General features: G+C 37.0%; 2 protein-coding genes across 3 annotated transcripts; both read right to left on the bottom strand.

Annotated features, from left to right (window-relative positions):
- Positions 1-1,831: 1,831 nt before the first annotated feature.
- On the bottom strand, positions 1,832-8,020 carry LOC117291644 (transmembrane protein 41A-A-like). Its single transcript, XM_033773488.1, has 5 exons — positions 7,814-8,020; positions 5,995-6,151; positions 5,013-5,174; positions 3,174-3,312; positions 1,832-2,478 (listed from the first exon to the last, which is right to left on the bottom strand). Exons 1-5 carry the CDS (start codon positions 7,939-7,941, stop codon positions 2,300-2,302), a joined length of 765 nt encoding a protein of 254 aa, XP_033629379.1. The 5' UTR covers positions 7,942-8,020; the 3' UTR covers positions 1,832-2,299.
- A 1,404-nt stretch (positions 8,021-9,424) lies between these two features.
- On the bottom strand, positions 9,425-17,798 carry LOC117291814 (leucine-rich repeat and death domain-containing protein 1-like). Of its 2 annotated transcripts, none has more exons than XM_033773732.1 (3): positions 17,774-17,798; positions 11,917-14,193; positions 9,425-10,966 (listed from the first exon to the last, which is right to left on the bottom strand). In XM_033773732.1, the coding sequence occupies exons 2-3, from the start codon at positions 14,144-14,146 to the stop codon at positions 10,671-10,673; spliced, it is 2,526 nt and encodes an 841-aa protein (XP_033629623.1). In that variant the 5' UTR covers positions 14,147-14,193; positions 17,774-17,798; the 3' UTR covers positions 9,425-10,670. The 2 variants fall into 2 exon arrangements, with proteins under 2 accessions (XP_033629623.1, XP_033629624.1); XM_033773733.1 differs by lacking the exon at positions 17,774-17,798 and adding an exon at positions 17,332-17,380 and having other exon boundaries at positions 11,917-14,161.
- Between the last annotated feature and the right edge of the window lie 217 nt (positions 17,799-18,015).

The following is an 18,015-nucleotide window of genomic DNA, read 5'->3' as shown; positions in this document are numbered from 1 at the left end:
AAGGGGTAAGTGCAGTATTTTCATAAAATTTGGGTTTAAAATTTAAAAGAAATCACAAGGGGTATGTGAGTAATTTGAGTTAATTGAGGTTATCAAATTATGTCTTTCAAACCAGGTTTAACATCCAGGAAAGAAGGGTCATACGGGTTGTGTCTTTCAGAAAAACACTTGTCTCACTATTTATGCAATTTTATTTGACCTATTTTAATCTCACGATAAAATAATAACATTTTTGTAACACAATATTTACGCTGTATTTATATTGATTGAGAAATTTGGAAATAAATGTTGAATTGAAACTAAGGAGAAATGTTTCTTGATGAGATGAACATCTGCAGGGCTCAAATTTAACACTGGACCACAGGCCCGAGGCAACCGATTATAGCCCCAAGGCCAGTCAACTCAAGACTGGTTAAGTCTCGTTGTCTTGTGTTTTTCAATTGAAAATTGAATAATAACACCCCACTGTGTAATATCAGAAGGAAATTATGTTTAACTGTTTACTTTGAGTCAAGTCTGGTGATTATCTTTCAATTCTGTTAAATATCAAAGTATAGACGATGTAACCTATGTTTACATTCAAACCGCCCCCGTTGACAAAACACTTTACACGTCATGTTTCGCCGGGCAATAAGACACATAGTCATGGTAAGATTGCAACCACTTTCTAGCTGGCTGCCAAAACACAAAGGTTTTGCCCGGTGGTATGAGCGCGAATCATGTTATGGTTTTTGAGTGCAACAGAGGTCACATCATCTACAAGTATACCTATAATTATGACAAAATAAATGAGATAAATCTTCAACAGTGATTGTTCAAATGAAAACAGTTTTGCATGTGAAACCCTGCAGAAAGTTCTTTCTCGTCACGATTTTGGCCTTGTTAAATTTATTCTAGACGGGTAAACATTTTGAGCTAGAAGCCCTACGGTGGTCTTGAGGAAATTCACAACCACAATTGAGCCCTGCAGCCGATTTCACACAAAAATAGGTTTAATCCTATCTGGAGTTAGGACGAGTAACCCGTCCTAACTTAGGATGAGTTCAATGCGTCCTACGTATTTGGATACGGTTCTGAACCCGTCCTAAGTCCTAAGATTAATCCAAAGTTAGGAAGAGTTTGGTGAAATCGACGGCTGGTCTCCCTGAGGCATAGACACAACCAACCTATTAAAAATCATTTTTAAAAGCCTTATTTCTTTCTCAGGGAATGCTGAAATGTTTCAAATATGATTATTACATTGAGTTAATAAGTACTGTGTTGTGCAAAAGTAAGTTCTACTACTGGTAGTTGTAATGCAAAATTAATACAAACATTTTGAAATACTGTTTACATTTCTGTGAATTGCTTTACTGTTACAAATTAATATTGTTTTTATATATGTGCACGTTTTATATTAAAAACATGTTATGTCTAAAAAATAAAATGTTCGTAAATTCTATTGAAAGTTAAAGTTACGATATTGTGCATAGAACAACTTTGCTGTCGTTTTTCTTGAAGATGTTATTGCAGTTTAAAGACAGCAGTTTGGCAAGTGCATGAGGCAACCCCCAAAACCCCCCACCCTGCATCCTATCAACTGAAATCCCTAATAAAACACCCATAGTAATTACCTTGGTGTCATGTGTTTTTTGCTGTGGTGCGCTTCGCAAGGTTCCAGTACCAACATTTCATTTTCCTCATAGAAGTCCCGAATAAATATTAAGTGCCACTTACCAGGGGCCAATTTCATAGAGCTGCTTAAGCAAAAAATTTACGTAAGCACGAAAATAGCTCGCTTAGTTTACACATGTTACTGGTCAACATTTTCATGCCATATACATTGCTTATGACTAGTATTTAGCTGTTGTTTACTTAGCATAACAATTGAGTGGAGTCTTGGCCGGTAATCTGATTTTACCAAGCAATGAATTATTTGCTTACACAAAATTTTGTGCTCAAGGAGCTCTATGAAATTGGGCCCAGAAGAAAATTGGTGAGCCCCTTCAAGAGCAAAGTTCACCTGTAAAACTTAAGTGAAGCTTAAGCCTTTTTTTCCAAGTTCATATTTTATTTCGCCTTTGATACAGAAAATGACGTACTAGCAGTCGAAACAGATAATACTGTAATTGTGATGTAAGGAAATTTGCCATTGAAAGTGCCCTCTTCTGGTCAAATATATGCACAATTTGCGTTGCGTTTAGACTGGTTCTGAAAGTTCACCTTTAGGGTATTGAGATAAAAGTCACTTTAATGTTTAATTTATAATAATATAATTCTGCTAATTATACAAATACTTTCCTCGACCCTGTATGCCCGTCTAATCCTTCTTGGCTGTTCCCTTCTTGTACTTCCTGAAGAGGAGACCGGGTAATAGCGCCACCAACGCCATCCCTCCCAGTCGCAGCATAACGTTGAGCGTAATAATCTCATTAAGTGAGGTCACTTCCGATAATATACTACCAGTTTGAATGCAGATGAAGTTGTAAGGCATTAAACCTGGAGCAGATAGACACATGGAAAGACAAAATGAAAACATTAAATGAAAAATATAAAACAAGACGGTGCCTCCAGGCAAAGAATGCTGATTTATTGGCGATCTAGAAAACAAAGATACATTAATAGTCACAGAAAATTTCAGCTGAATACATTTTCCACCCGGGAAAACAGCAAAAAAACTGTCGCACTAATTTAATGTCGAATCCATCCATGTCTAGCGAGGTGAAAGTGGGTGCCAACCCAAACTCTAGCTGTAGAATACGCGAACGGGCACCATCCCTGGAAAATTAAATGGAGTATGCATGCACACAGGTCAAATTTCCACGCTAACCCGTGAAATATGTTTGGTGCAAGGGCTGAATTCCCTTATTCCATAAGTGCCGATACCTCGCTTATGGTTAGCAGATCCATAAAATTAGGCTTGGACTTTTGAAGGATTCACTGTGCATTGTGTATCCCATGATATCAAATTGCATGTTGAAATAGATTATCATTTAAGACAGCAACAGATCCTGTTGAATAGTCTGATAGTAGGAGCGTTAGTATCAACTCATAATTAATAAATGTTATGTGTTGATTGGAATTCGACTGCAGGAAATCTTTTGACAAAGTGAGGTAACCACTGACACTAAGATAGGTTAAATGTACCTCTGCTCACAGCTTAACTGGTAGCAGAAACACTGCACTGTACTTACCTATTAAAACAGATAGGAAGAACTGGAAGAGAGGTATTCCGATGATCGGTGAGGTCATATTAAGGAACCAGTTTGGTGACATGGGAAATAATCTCAGAAAGAGTAGGAAGAAAAACAGACCATCAAGATTCTCCTCAACCTGATACAAGACAAGAATAAAATAAAATAAAAAATAAAACCATAAAAACTAATTACGAAAAACGGAAAAAAGATCTAATTACTTACTCCAGCTTTCTTCAGAACATTAATACAGTCTACTTAGCTTAAGTACTTAAATCAATGGTATTATAGGGTTTTGATACCTTTTGTAGATCAAGTTTTTAACCATGACATGAATCCTCACTCACTGTCAATGAAAAAAGTTTGGAATTTAATTTACCTGTAAACTTTTCAGCATTGTTAATAGTTGTCAAGTTTTTAGGAAAATGAAACTGAAAAGTGTACATTCTAAAATAATCTCATTGAAAAGTCTTGCATAAAAAACATGAATTGACATTAAGACCACTGATCAAGGCAGATGTTAAAGCCATTATACACTTTCGGCACAGAAAGAAAAAAAAAGTTCACAGATTTACAAATAATTTACAGGGTTTACAGAAGGTAATGGTGAAAGACTTCTCTTGAAATATTATTCCATGAAATGCTTTACTTTTCGAGAAAACATGAAAACAATTATCAATTTTTGTTTTAGAGAATTACGGATTTATTTTAAACACATGTCATGACATGGTGAAACATGCCTAAACAATGGTGGGTTTTCCCCGTTATTTTTTCCCGACTCCGATGACCGATTGAGCCTAAATTTTCACAGGTTTGTTATTTGTTATGTCAGTTGTGAAACACGAAGTGTGGGCCTTTGGACAATACTGTTTACCGAAAGTGTCCAATGGCTTTAAGAACACTGTTAAGTATCCAAACCATTTTTTTCTCTTTCTTGGGAAAGTGGCAGATTTGCTTCTAAATTATTTACGATTACAAAACCACAAGGACCGATTACAAGGACCATTGGGGTAGCAAGCCAGTTATTGCCTTGGTGCCCCAAGAAATGGTTCAACATAAATTTACAATTTCCTCCCCTTACTTTATGGGCTAAAAGCTTGTTTTGAGAGTTTCCTTAAAACTACTCACAGAAGGTATGAAGGAAGTTTATTAAAGAATGATCATTACCAAAGATAAATGCCTTGGTGCCCTTGCCCTTTCAACAATGAATCACCATGCCTGTTATAGACTGTGCAAGTTTCGTGCGCCACGGAGCGAGAAAACACGGCAGACAAAAAACTAGTTTTTTAACAAATCAAATCTTTGCTTTAACTTATTCAAAATACAAAATTTGAACAACAAAAATACACATAAGAGCTTGTTTAATTTAATTTTAGCATTTTTAAACATTTATGCAATTAATCGGTTATAGTTTATGTATAGACAAAAGGAAAATTCTTGGACAAGGATGTTTATTTGATCTTAAATTTTTTGGAACCCCTGTTGCAAATCTATGACCGATTGTGAAATTATCAAAAGGTGGGTTTTACGCGGCACACAATGTTCACGAGGGCGTTAGGTTAATGTGTGACCCAGTTAAAATAGGAAGCTGACCTGAGTTCATGTTTTCATATCGGTTTTCTTCGTTTTGTTGTTGAATTAATTTCTACTTTTATATATGTTGTTAATTAGTATTGCATTTTTATAAACATATTTTTCATGGTCATAAGGTACATTAAACTAAAATTATGGCAGAAAAAAATCTCCCCAACGTTAAACTCCATGAGGTTGGGACCACAATGGTCCCGGAAGTTCAAATATGCGCGAGAGTTGCGCGTGACTTGCACAGTCTATTGTTACCTTTTTTTGCAATGGTTGTACTCTCTGTGAGAAGTACTTCATGACGACTGCTCTACCGAAGAGATGAGACAGGAGATAACAGCAAGAAGCCCCAGTCGCTGTCAAGACACAGCAGAGTGGAAAGGCATACCAGATACCAAATAATGCCCCTCCTAAAAGGTTCTGAAATATCAAAGATACATCCATTCAAAATTCAATTCAATATAAGATTTATTTCCATCTTGGAAAGTATAAAACAAATTAAGATAAAATAAAAATATTGTGGAGACACAATCCCAATAAGCCAAGGCTTGTAGTGGAGTGTCCTTAGAAGAAAAAACAGAACAGACAAACTTATTTAATATATGAACAAATTAATTTTGTACAAACAATCTAAATGTATTGGGAAGTTGATCTGACACGAAAGAAGTTGAAATAAATGACGGCTAAAAACTGCAATGGAGAAAGCAACTCTGGAGAATAAACCAAAGTGATAAAACTATTAAGATGCTATGTGTCGGGAAATAACATGCATAATAATAATAAAAATGATTAGAGATTTATAAAGCGCACATATCTGCCTAAAATGGCACCCAAGGCGCACAAGAAACACTAGAAACAGTAATTAGCGACATAATGACGGAAAGTAAGTAAGGAAATGACAGCTAATCGCTGGATTCCTTCATGAGGTATGTTTTCAGATGCTTGTGGAACAATTCTGTAGTTTTGCTAGTTTTGCATATAGGCCTGACATTTGGTTCTTGCCTTTTGTTTTGATATTTATACTAAGGAAAATCAGGCCTTGCGCTAAAGTTTTTGTGAAGTAGTCTACACATGTATGTACATAGAGGGTATGGTTTGCGGTAACACCCTGGGTAGGTCCTAAATCCACTTCACTTGCTGGGTAGATTATGCCCTTTTGAGAACTTGTCTTGCTGTATTTTCTACCTATGAGATGCAGCCTGTAAAAGAATCAAGGCTGTCTTTTGATGGAGGTACTTACCATAAATACTGATCCAGGAATGGCGAATGTTTGTTTGTAGAGATAAGCGCTACAGAATAGCAACATGACGTACCCATAGTTATTGGTTTTGTATTCTTGTAGTAACTCGGCGAGATTGTTGAGATCGTCGAGGTTGGTGGGAAATCTCAACTCAATACTACATCAGTGACAGAATGGAGAGGAAAGAAAATACATTAAAGGCAGTGGACACTAATTGGTAATTACTCAAAATAATTATTGCCATAAAACCTTTCTTGGCACTGAGTAATGGGGAGAGGTTGGTGGTATAAAACATGTGAGAAACGGTTCCCTCTTAAGTGCCATAGTTTTCGAGAAAGAAGTAATTTTCCACGAATTTGATTTCGAGACCTCAGATTTAGAACTTGAAATCAACCATCTAACGCACACAACTTCATGTGACAAGGGTGTTTTTTCTTTCATTATTATCTCGCAAGTTCGATGACCGAAACTCAAATTTTCTCAGGTTTGTTATTTTATGCATGTTGAAATACACCAACTGTGAAGGCTAGTCTTTGAGTTTGACAATTACTAAACGTGTCCACTGCCTTTAGGTATTCTGAAAATGCAAGACTTGAATTCAATAGAATCTCCACTAAACCATTCCACAGGTCTACAGCTCAGAATATTTGAATAAATAAACAAACAATGCCAGTTATGTTGATACAATAACAATGTAAGCGACCATCCCAAGATTTCAACATTTGTTTAGGTCACACAACAGGAAGTAGTTTTGGAGGACCTCTAGCCAACCTTATTGACATCGGTCACATCACTGTCGCCATTAAAGCCCACCTTCGATACATGTCTAAAACGCTAAGTTAACAAAGGTCGCAAAATGCGTGGTAGTTTGATTGCAAATTTCTCCCATTTAGAAAAATTCTATACTACTCCAACGTACCTCATTTTATTCCTTACATTTGTGGAATTCATACATGTATGACACATAACACTACAGGGCTTACCCAACATACACAAAGTTAAAGTAGAGTAAAGTTCAACAGATTTTTCAATTGAGGCACATAATAGAATAAACATTTCAAATCCCCGAATCTCGACCCCTTAACTGGGGGAAAACTTTCCGTATCCTGCCACCACTTTTTTTATTATTTTGATTTCGACTTCGAGCCCTCAGTCAGAAAAGAATAGACGGAAAAGTTTCCAGATGGCGCCACCACTTTTTCACTCGATATGAATTAATATACATGTAGTATCTAATTTACCTCAATGAGATATCCTTTTTGTAAAAATGAGTGAAAAAGTGGTGGCGCCATACGGAAAGTTATCCGAATAGACCTTATGCATTGACGTCATCCAGCCGCCATCTTTGAGGTCAAACGGTGACGAAATAATCAAAACGCACATAGATTGGCCAATGAACAACCTCCTTTTGACCTCAATGCGGGGGCGCCGCACTGAAATGACGTCACTTTTGCAGTAAGTTTTGTGTGAATATGGATGGGCGTTTTATAAGGCTTCATTTAGCCTTCATTATGCAGAGCCCGAATCTACAGGTATACAGGTATACAGGTATGTGCATAAGGTCTATTTATTAGATTTTGAGGTCTCGAATTGAGCTCAAATTTTCACAGGTTTATTATTTTATGCATATGTTCGTTGAGATACACCAAGTTTGTGAGAAGACTGGTCTTTGACAATGACTAATAGTTTATCCCCCAGTGTATTTAATTAATCACTACGTTGAGATACACCAAGTTTGTGAGAAGACTGGTCTTTGACAATGACTACGTAAAACACAAACAAGGCAATATGCAATTGGCTAACCATGCTAACGAATTACCTTTCATTCCCTGATGCGCTTTGCAGATCACTTGGCAGTGACGGTAAATTAATCGACAGCAGGTACAGCCAGAATGTTGCAGATACGAATGCACCACCACAGGCAAAAAAAGCAGTCAAAACTGCCATTATTCAATGAAAACAATTACTTTGTAAGGAGAAAACAAATTGGTAAAGTTTCGCTGATGGGCTGCGCCATGTTGGTGACTCCCGCCCCCAACGTTGGGATGTGCTTATTGCTGGCAGACACCTAAAGGGGCGGGGCTTAGAGGCACGGAGCGGCTGGCAACACGCCCCCCCCCCCCCCCTCATACTATGACAAGAATAGATTATACAAAATATAATTAATGCAACTATAGTTAATGCAACTATAGTTATATGGTTTAAAAATAATGTCCTGTCCCATTGTCTATTAATTTGGCAATTACAGTGGCCCATTTGATTGAACTGACAAACGACCCAGCCCTTAACTTAACAACCCTAAAAGTGTACTATTTTATTGCAGCAAGACAATCAATGCTTCTAGGAAATTTCTTCCTTCATCAAACCTGACTAAACTCACACAAGAACGGACATAAACCCAAAACAATATTCTGCTGGTCACACCATTTATTTTATTGTGCCTGTCTTAAATTCATTCACTACAACTGGTGTTAAGTTTCAAACCACACAACTTTAATGTTAAAAATAAAACACAAATTATTAATCAACTTCCAACCTATCCCAAATAAGTTTCTGTCATTTTATATAAACTTCTGCACATTATGCTAATTGTACAAAGGAATGTGTATCAGTGGAATGCTTTTTAGAACAAATAAATAAGAAAATAAAAAACTCTTAGCAGGTAATAATAGCATAAATTAAAAGCAGTAGCATAAATTGCAGCAAAAATATTTCTATAGAAAAAGAAAAGACCTTTTTTCATGACATGATGTGAATGTTTCAGTCTGTTATACAAACCCTTTATTACTGATGCAGGTCTAAGTAGAAGCATGATTACTTGAAACATTACATGAAAGTTTACTTGAAAGTTTACTTGAAAGTTTACTTGAAAGTTTACTCAAAAGTTTACTTGAAAGTTTAATGTCGTGATATATAGACCACTTGCATAGACAACTTCACGAAATATTGAGAATGTGTCTGTTCGCCATAGATTCAAGTGCTCGCTGGTCTAGTTGGTAACACATTTAATCGCTAACTAAGACCACCACACAGCTCAGTCCATGTTTCACACATACAAAATTGACATTACAATCTCAACAGCACACTGACTTTGTTTAAAGATATAGACCTATCATTGGCTGAAAGTGGTGCCATGGAGTGGTTAATTATAAACCAATAAAAATTACTGACAATTTTTGTTTAACCACAATGGTAGGAAATCAGTCAAGAGCAGTGTAGATAAAATCGTATTTTGGTTGGAAACCAATTTCTGCTTTGCAAGATTTGTCTTAGCAACTTTTTAACTGCTAAAAAGCTTACGTAAATTGACCCTCTTGGTTGGTTGCTAAGTTATTTCAAAATTTACAGGCGGGGGGGGGGGGGGGGGGGGGAAGGTGGGGGTTGTAACTTTTAGCTTTCTATCAAATAATCAAATAAAACACTTATTTACCAGGTAATAACTTTGTTACGGTCAGAAAAATGTCTAAACTAAAATATATTGGCTATCAGGGCAACTTAAAAAACAATTATTTGGCAATATTGTTACAAACTATACAACAAGATATTCAGAGTTCCCATTTGCTGTTTTTGTTTTCAATAAGTCATTTCTAGCAAACTAAATAATTTAATTAATGCTGAAACATGAACTTATTTCATATAAAAAACTCTCATGAATAGAATGTTCCTATTTATATAAAATGCTTTGGTACTTTTAGTAGTATTTCTTTCAGTAGTATTTCTTTTAAATATGACAAGAAAACAGCTTTAAGTGTTTGACACTTAAATCAGGCAAGGGCTGACTGACATGTGCAAATTTTGGGCTCTTTAATTAGTCCAAGTATAAAAGTATAATTTTTAAATGGAAGTCAGCCTATTAAGTGGAGGGAACATCATGCCTGTTAAAAATAACACAAAATAAAACAAAAAGAAGATCTCCACTTTCTTTTTGTCACTGCGTAAAAAAAACTTTCGTTGTGATAAAATACAAAATGTAAACAATTAATGAAATGATAAACAAAAACTAGACACACTGCATTGATTTTTGGAAAAGCAAAATAATTAAGCCCAACATCTAGTTTTCTAAATATTGATAAAAGAAACACAGTGTATAGTTGATGCTTGTCAAATATTGTGTTCATAATATTATTTTATACCTGCTTTGAAACTTGAAACTTGGAATAATGGAAGAGGCAGCATGGCAGTATTTCAGACAGAAATATTTCTTAGAGTAAATAGTAAAGTGTGTACAAAAGAGAAAACAGGGAATTTAAAAATAGTTTTTCAGATAATTTTTAAACATGAGTCTATAACCACTAAAATGTTGGTATCTCCCAGCATCACTTGCTTGAAACCTGCTGTCACATCCCTAAGCAAGGATGGATTCAAAGTTGTTCATATAAAAATTGTTCTTAAATATCAATGAATCAATCAATTGATGATCGATTGATTTTCTTTATGAAAATAATGTGACTGTTTTGCTATTTTCTAGACAAGCAGACACTATATAGTCAGCTGAAACTTTCTCATGTGACTTTTTTTGTATCTCTCTTGATAATTAAAAAAACAAAACAATCTATGACCCTGCTATTAAATAAAAGTCAAAATATTCATCATCCATGAATATTTGGTTGACATTTCCATCGAAGGGGAATATGACACTGCTTTTGCATTACCAGATCAACTATTCAGACTTGGCATTATAATCGATGAGCCTGTGAATACACTTTGATTGTGTTGACTTTACCGGCCACTACTGGCATCTCAATCAGCCTAAGGTACCTGACTAATTCCTCTCCATTCGCTGACCGCCCTCGCCTTCCTCTCCACTTCCGCAACGCCACCATGACCATCACATCAGGCGGGTCGTTCTTGTGGGCCTTCTCGATGAACGACATCTCATCTTTACTGAAATGGAAGACCCGCATGAGATCATGCAGCTCTCGCTGACGAACGTTGGCCGCTACACAACGGAACATTTTCTCAATCATTGCAACTGTAAAATCAAATTACAAAAATCATTTTAAAATGCAGACCTCATGGAGGCAACGTTCATTGCCTTGATGCCCTTGAATTGCTCTCGTAGAAATTTACAATTTCCTCAAAGGGTGCCCAAGACCAGACCAAGGAGAAAAAACTTGGGTGCACTTGCCCTTCCAGAAACGGAGCAAACAGGCCTGAAATTGTATGAATATTTTGTATCTGTCAGGCCTGGAGACTCATTTTTGAGAGGGCAAGACAATTATCAATTTGCAGAGGACACTTCCATTGGAAAATCAATAAATGGATGGGAACTATTTGAAGGGGCACCAAAGGCCAAGACATAGACACAGAGGCCATTGTTCCTGCTTCCGCCAGTAAAACCTAACAATAATGTTTTGGACTGTGAGACAATAATTACAACTACATGTAGGGTTAAATCTCTGTAAAGAGGGGCTCCAAAATCAAATGCAGTTTTGTGATGCACTCATTTTCAAACAGATGGAGGCCTCATGAAAGTGGGGAAAAAGTAAGAAGTCTCTAGCCTCAGGATAAAATAGTATAAAATGTGATTTTATTTGGTACTCTTTCAGAGCAAAACTTGAATCACAATGTCAAAAAACAAATTGATCTCCCATATGGAATTTCTGTGCCTGTTATCAGATCAAATCTTATACCAGTTAGAATGACTAAATCATCACAATTCATGAAAATTTTTGTATATTCTCTGTACAAAGATGTACACAGACCCATCTTAAATTTTGACACCATTGAATTGACATCATTGCACTTGAAGGGTATCAAACACTGGGAATTCTACATGTATATACCATTTTAACTTGCGGTTTAGACACTTGTAATTTGTTCCCCATTTTCATCAGGACTCTACATGTATCTCTTCACAAAACTCAATTTGACCTTTGAGCTCCTCAGTAAGAAATACTTATTTTACTTGAGACATCATACCTTCTCTTTCTTCTGCTACATGTAAGAATCTTGAGATAGGCTCCATCGCTCCACCATCACAAACATCCCTCGGCGGGTGAGACAATGGATTTTCCTGCAACCTCAAATCGTTCAAGTTCTTCAAGCAATCAAACCCCAACGGAAGTCGCTGTAGTTTATTCCCCTCCAAGTGTAGAGCTTCAATGTGCTTGAGCTCACAGATGGAATCAGGAAGCTCGGCCAAACAGTTGTGCGTCACGTCTAAGTTCATGAGATTCTTCAGCTCAGAGATTGTGGAGGGTAGGCTTTCCAGAGAGTTATTAGAGACGTCAAGTTCTTCAAGTTGTTGGAGAACTTGAATAGTAGATGGTAGGTAAGTTATTTTGGTTCCCTCTGGTTGTGCAAAGCGTAGAACTCTCAGATTGGGGAGGCCACAAAGCTGAAGCGGAAACAGTCCGTAGCGATTGTTCGACAGGTTGAGCTCTTCTAACTGCTCCATTTTCTCCACATCGTCGGCCATGTCAATCAACTGGTTATTGGACATTAAAAGTTTATGGAGCCATGACAAGGAGCACAGTTCCTCTGGGAAATTCTGGAAGTGGTTTTGGCTAAGATCAAGGTGAGAGAGATTCACGAGGTTGGAGATCTGGGCAGGAAGAGAGGAGAGCGAGTTTTTGGACATACTCAAGTGTTCCAACATCTGGACTTCGCAGAGTTCAACTGGGAAGTTCTCCAGCTTGTTCTCATTCAGCGTCAGCTGCCGGAGACTGAACAAATTCTCAACCTCTTGGGGAAGATGCGATAGTTTATTTTGGTCGAGGGTGAGAAGTTCAAGCTCTGCTAGGGAGCAAACTCCTGCTGGAATGTCCTCAAATTGATTGTTCTGGAGGAGTAGTTGGTTAAGATGCCTCAGGTTTGCGACCTCAACGGGGAGATCTGTTAGCCTGTTTCCTGAGAGATCAAGGACTACCAGGCTGTGAAGAAGGCACATATCATCGGGGATCTCCTCGAGGCAGTTCTGCCCAAGGTACAGCTCCGACAGGACGCTGAGGTGTTTAAATTCAGAGGGAATCTTCTTCAATCTGTTGGAATCCAAACCGAGAATCTCCAACTCGGATAAGTGTTGGATGGCTTCGGGAATTTCAACCAACTGATTGCTGTTTAGTCCGAGTATCCTAAGTTTGTCAAGATGTTTGATTTCCTTGGATATCTCGGTAATGAGATTGTGCGAGACGTTCAGCTCCTGAAGCTCAGGGAGCCAGTAAACTTGCACAGGAAGGATCCTCAATAAGTTTTTCTCAAGATGAAGTTCTCGAAGATTGTAGAAATACTCGACATCAGATGGGATCGACTGCATGTAATTTCCACACATGCTGAGCTGGACTAACTGATCCAGCAAGCATATCTGCTTGGGAAATCTTCTGAAATTGTTGTTGTTCAAGCCAAGAATGCGAAGAAAGTTTAACTGGTTGAATTTCAGTGGAAGTGCCTCGAGCTTGTTCTGGTTGAGATTTACGACAGTGAGTTCTGACAAATAAAAAAACTCATCCGGTAACTGAACCACCTGGTTGTCATTCATGTGAAACTGTCGGAGTTTTCTCAAACCTACAATGTCGCTCGGCAAATCTTGAATGTCATTGCCACTCAGATCAAGGATGTCCAAGCTCGGCAGGTGGCAAATCTCGACTGGAAAGCTTGTCAGTCCACATCCCTGAAGAACAAGCGCTTCTAAGCAGGTCATCTGCTGAACTTGTGGCGGAATATCGCTAATTTGGTTGTTGTTCAACAGCAAACAGTGAATGTAATCAAGCTCAAACGTCTTAAGAGGGATTCCGGTCATGGCCTGGTCACTTAAATCTAAGCAGTACTTTCCATTTGGACTCAAGAAGACCTGAGTATTCAGATCTTCCATTGAGGCGCTATCAAGTACTGCTCGAAGTAGATTTAAATTACCCTGCTTCATGTCTTGTTGAGCCGTCGTCTCTGATGTTGAATCAGGAGTTTCTCTCCATGAGACCTTCTCCGTAAGCGAGGCATGTTTTGGAGTCTCACTCTGCCGTTGGTTTTCTTCTTGAGTGATAAACGCGTCTTTCTCTTCAACAGGACTATCCTCATCTCTTTTCTCAGCACTTTGGATATTTTTGGAGTCTCCATCTTGTGTGATCTCTGGTGTAATTTCTTGATCTTCTCCTTCATTGTCAGGACTCGTTTGGAACTTAACAGTTGTTTCTTGCTGAGTAGAGTCATCCATCCTGCCAAAATTACCCTTCAATTTTATTTGTTAAAGTTGTAGATCATCTGCAAAAAAATAATAGTATTTGATTATAAAAATGAATTTTAAATCTGATTTTTTTTCTTTGGCCCTTTGATCCATTACCAATTTAATTAGTTTGTCCTCTAAACTAAAGTTTTTATTCAAAAATAAGATCCCATTGTGTACTTTGCTTCTACTGTAAATGTTACTTGCTGAGTAGAGGCATCCATCCTGCCAAAATTACCCTTCAATTTTATTTGTTAAAGTTGTAGATCATCTGCAAAAAAATAATAGTATTTGATTATAAAAATGAATTTTAAATCTGATTTTTTTTCTTTGGCCCTTTGATCCATTACCAATTTAATTAGTTTGTCCTCTAAACTAAAGTTTTTATTCAAAAATAAGATCCCATTGTGTACTTTGCTTCTACTGTAAATGTTACAAAATAATCCACTTTACTTGGGCTTGATTGTTTTGCTGTTGTTGCTGTTTTTGTGTGTGTGTTTTTTATATGAAAACTAAAAAAAATGTTTTATCAGCACCGTATTATTGAAAAATAATTTAACAAAAAAGAAGATGCATTTTTATACTAGAGCCCAAGGAAGAAAACTTCTCACTCGTTTCATGACACAACCATCATTTTGCTATGATTTTCAGGGAACCAAGGAACAAGAAATGCCTCATGTTTACTTTTTGTTTTAAGGCACTTCCGGCAGCTGGGTGCCAAGAAAATTATAGCAAAATGACTTTGCGTCATTGAGGTCGGATAACTTTCCGTATGGCGCCACCACTTTTTCACTCATTTTTACAAAAAGGGATATATCAATCAGGTAAATTAGGTACTATATTATTTTATTTCGAATGAAAAAGTGGTGGCGCCATACGGAAACTTTTCCTTGAGGTCTTCTGGGGCTCTAGTTCGAAAATTAAAATGCACATTTTTTTTATTATGTGAGTAGGCCTACCGGTACAGTACAGATCCTCAGTTAAAGGCAGTGGACACTATTGGTAATTACTCAAAATAATTATCATCATAAAACCGTTCTTTAATAGTAATAGGAGAGGTTGATAGTATAAAACATTGTGAGAAACAGCTCCCTATGAAGTGACGTAGTTTTCGAGAAAGAAGTAATTTTCCATGAATTTGATTTCGAGACCTCAAGTTTAGAATTTGAGGTCTCGAAATCAAGCATCAGAAAGCACACAACTTGGTGTGACATGGGTGTTTTTTTCTTTCATTATTATCTCGCAACTTCGACGACCAATTGAGCGCAAATTTTCACAGGTTTGTTATTTTATGCATAATGTTTAGATACACCAACTGTGAAGACTAATCTTTGACAATTACTAACAGTAGGGAGGCCGGCACTTTTCATGTTTTTTTTTACGAACCCCACAAGTTTGGTACCATTGTAAAGAGAATTTAAAGAGAAATTCAATGGTGTAAAAATCAGCTTCATAGCTGAAAGTATAGAGAAGTTATGGTAATTTAAAGTTCAAAAATAGGCGTTTTCTGTCTGTAAGTAGGGAGGCCGGCACTTTTCATGTTTTTTTTTAAAGGAACCCCACAAGTTTAGTACCATTGAAAAGAGAATTTAAAGAGAAATGCAATGGTGTAAAAATCAGCTTCATAGCTGAAAGTATAGAGAAGTTATGGTAATTTAAAGTTCAAAAATAGGCGTTTTCTGTCTGTAAGATTTTACTGACGCAAATCCAAAATCACAAAATTGTATGTTGGGTGGCCATAACAAAAATAACTTCAAATTCATCATACATGAACTAAATTACCTTAAAAAATAATTTGGAGGTCTCCTTTTCTGTAATCTTCCATTAATTGGTATGTGTACAGCTGCTCATCTTCGTCATATTTGATGTTGAACCAAGATGGATATCCAGGGACCTATTAACAAAATTGTTATTTTAACAATTTTGTTAAACAAGAATGTGTGCTTACATTGTACCAGCCTTTATTTTCGTCAATATATATATGCTAGCCACATGGAGTCTTGCTCCTCATCTGATATATCTGACTCCGAAATATCTGTATATCTGCATATTAATTGTACAAAAAAGGTAATTATTAATTGTACTTGATTTGTCAGGGCCCTTGAAAAGTTCATCATAAACCATAGATGGGAAGCAAATTCATCCTCTTCTAGTCTAGAGAAAATAAATAAAACAAATTATAAATAAGAAAAATTGAAGTTTGTTTTATTTATTATTGAATTAAATTTAAATGTTTATCATCAACAATGTCATTAAATGGTAAAGAAATTGTGGTATAAACAATGTAAACAAAAAGTATAGGCCTTACAACACATGCACTGTGTTGACTGTTGTCAACAAAGCCTGAATAAAATTCCACTCACAACTGCAACGATGTTTTTGGCGTTTGCCATTAAGGCCGAGTTATAGTCGGTCGCGCGATGGTCGGGCGTCGGAAATCTGGACGCGCGATCATAAAAAGACACGGTTTTTAGGCCTCAGTCTTAGGATTGCGCGCAAGATTTCCGTCGCGCGACCATCGCGCGACCGACTATAACCGGCCTTTAGACCTCCCCATTAAAATCGCCCATGCGCCCATTTTGCGCCTTCGTTAAAAAAAATAAAAAAATGTATCCTTTATTGGTGAATGTATAAGTGTTCAGAAAAACATAGTTTCATATAAGTTTCATCGACTCCTGATGTGTGTATTTTGGAGTTCTTTAAGTAAAAAACATGGTAGAAAACTGTACCTTTTTTGGCCTCTTGCAAACAGTCTTGTTAAGGAGTCACCACATTCGCGAAAGTTGGCATGTCACACATCAAACGAAAGAGCTTGCTTTCTTCTACAAAATGATGACATCATCTATGCAAACCCCCCTAAATCTCGCGAGATCTAGCCTAAAACGCGAGTTGGCATTAGGACCAGAAATCAAGATGGCCGCGCCCAAGAGTTGACGCGTCGGTAAGTCAGCGCTGATTAAGCGGGATTTTCTTGAAATAATTCATCTCATAAACCATACCCATTGGGACAAAAAATAACACAAATGAAAAGATCAATCTTTCATCTACTGAAATATTGTTTAAATTCCTACTTTTGATGAATGAAAAGGTCAACAAACGCTGATTATAAATTTTGTTTTTTACACGCTTACAGATATAAATCTGAAAACAGTCGTTTCACTGGCCTCCCTACTAACAGTGTCCACTGTCTTTAAACAACAGCACTAGAAAACACTAAACTGTCACTGTGCATTTACCTTGGATCAAGGTTTTAGTTATGTGAACATCATACATAGACCCAAAAGCCAATGACTGATGGGGCGCTAGACTCCTTTTCCGAAATTTTGACATTATCAGTCAGTGGGTCTAACATAGAGTACAGTCATTCATGAATACACATTGTTCCTATTATGTCTCCGCCATTTTTTTCTTTCTTTTTCACATAAACAAACATGACAGATGAAAACAGCAGGACAGAATGTTTACAAATTGCAATCAGATTGATTCAGTACTCATCGAACTGATCTGATACAATTTTCAATTCATGTTATCGTTATTTATTCACCTAACCTGTGCTTCGAAAGACCATTGTGTAAAAAAATCTCAAAAAAATACTTAAATTAAGTGAACGGTACTCACGTTTGCTCACCCATGTTCAACTTCGTTCGTCATTCGCCGTTTTCGTTTTGATGTAACCGGGCAACTGTGCCGAGAGGGTCAAAGTTTAACTGCGACAGGTGTAGAGGTCTAGTCAACGACTCTAATCGGCCCGTTCTCCAGTACGCAAGATACGGTGCCGATAACCGGACTAAAATAAGATAATTGATTGGCCGATTTAACAGCGCCCTCAAGTGCTTTTATATGTTTTGACATCAAAAATA

This window comes from Asterias rubens, chromosome 6, assembly GCF_902459465.1.
Source record: "Asterias rubens chromosome 6, eAstRub1.3, whole genome shotgun sequence".
NCBI lineage: Eukaryota > Metazoa > Echinodermata > Asteroidea > Forcipulatida > Asteriidae > Asterias > Asterias rubens.
The sequence above is the reverse complement of the archived record's forward strand: the minus strand, read 5'-3'. Positions and strand labels throughout refer to the sequence as shown.

What these genes read in the sequence shown, in the direction of transcription:
- LOC117291644 (XM_033773488.1), bottom strand. Translation starts at nt 7,941, where the DNA reads ATGGCAGTTTTGACTGCTTTTTTTGCCTGTGGTGGTGCATTCGTATCT. An exon ending in TTCCTGGATCAGTATTTATG is followed by an intron (nt 5,175 to 5,994) that starts GTAAGTACCTCC and finishes TTGATATTTCAG; the next exon opens with AACCTTTTAGGAGGGGCATT. An exon ending in CTTCCTATCTGTTTTAATAG is followed by an intron (nt 2,479 to 3,173) that starts GTAAGTACAGTG and finishes TATCTGCTCCAG; the next exon opens with GTTTAATGCCTTACAACTTC.
- LOC117291814 (XM_033773732.1), bottom strand. Translation starts at nt 14,146, where the DNA reads ATGGATGACTCTACTCAGCAAGAAACAACTGTTAAGTTCCAAACGAGT. An exon ending in TGTAGCAGAAGAAAGAGAAG is followed by an intron (nt 10,967 to 11,916) that starts GTATGATGTCTC and finishes TTGATTTTACAG; the next exon opens with TTGCAATGATTGAGAAAATG.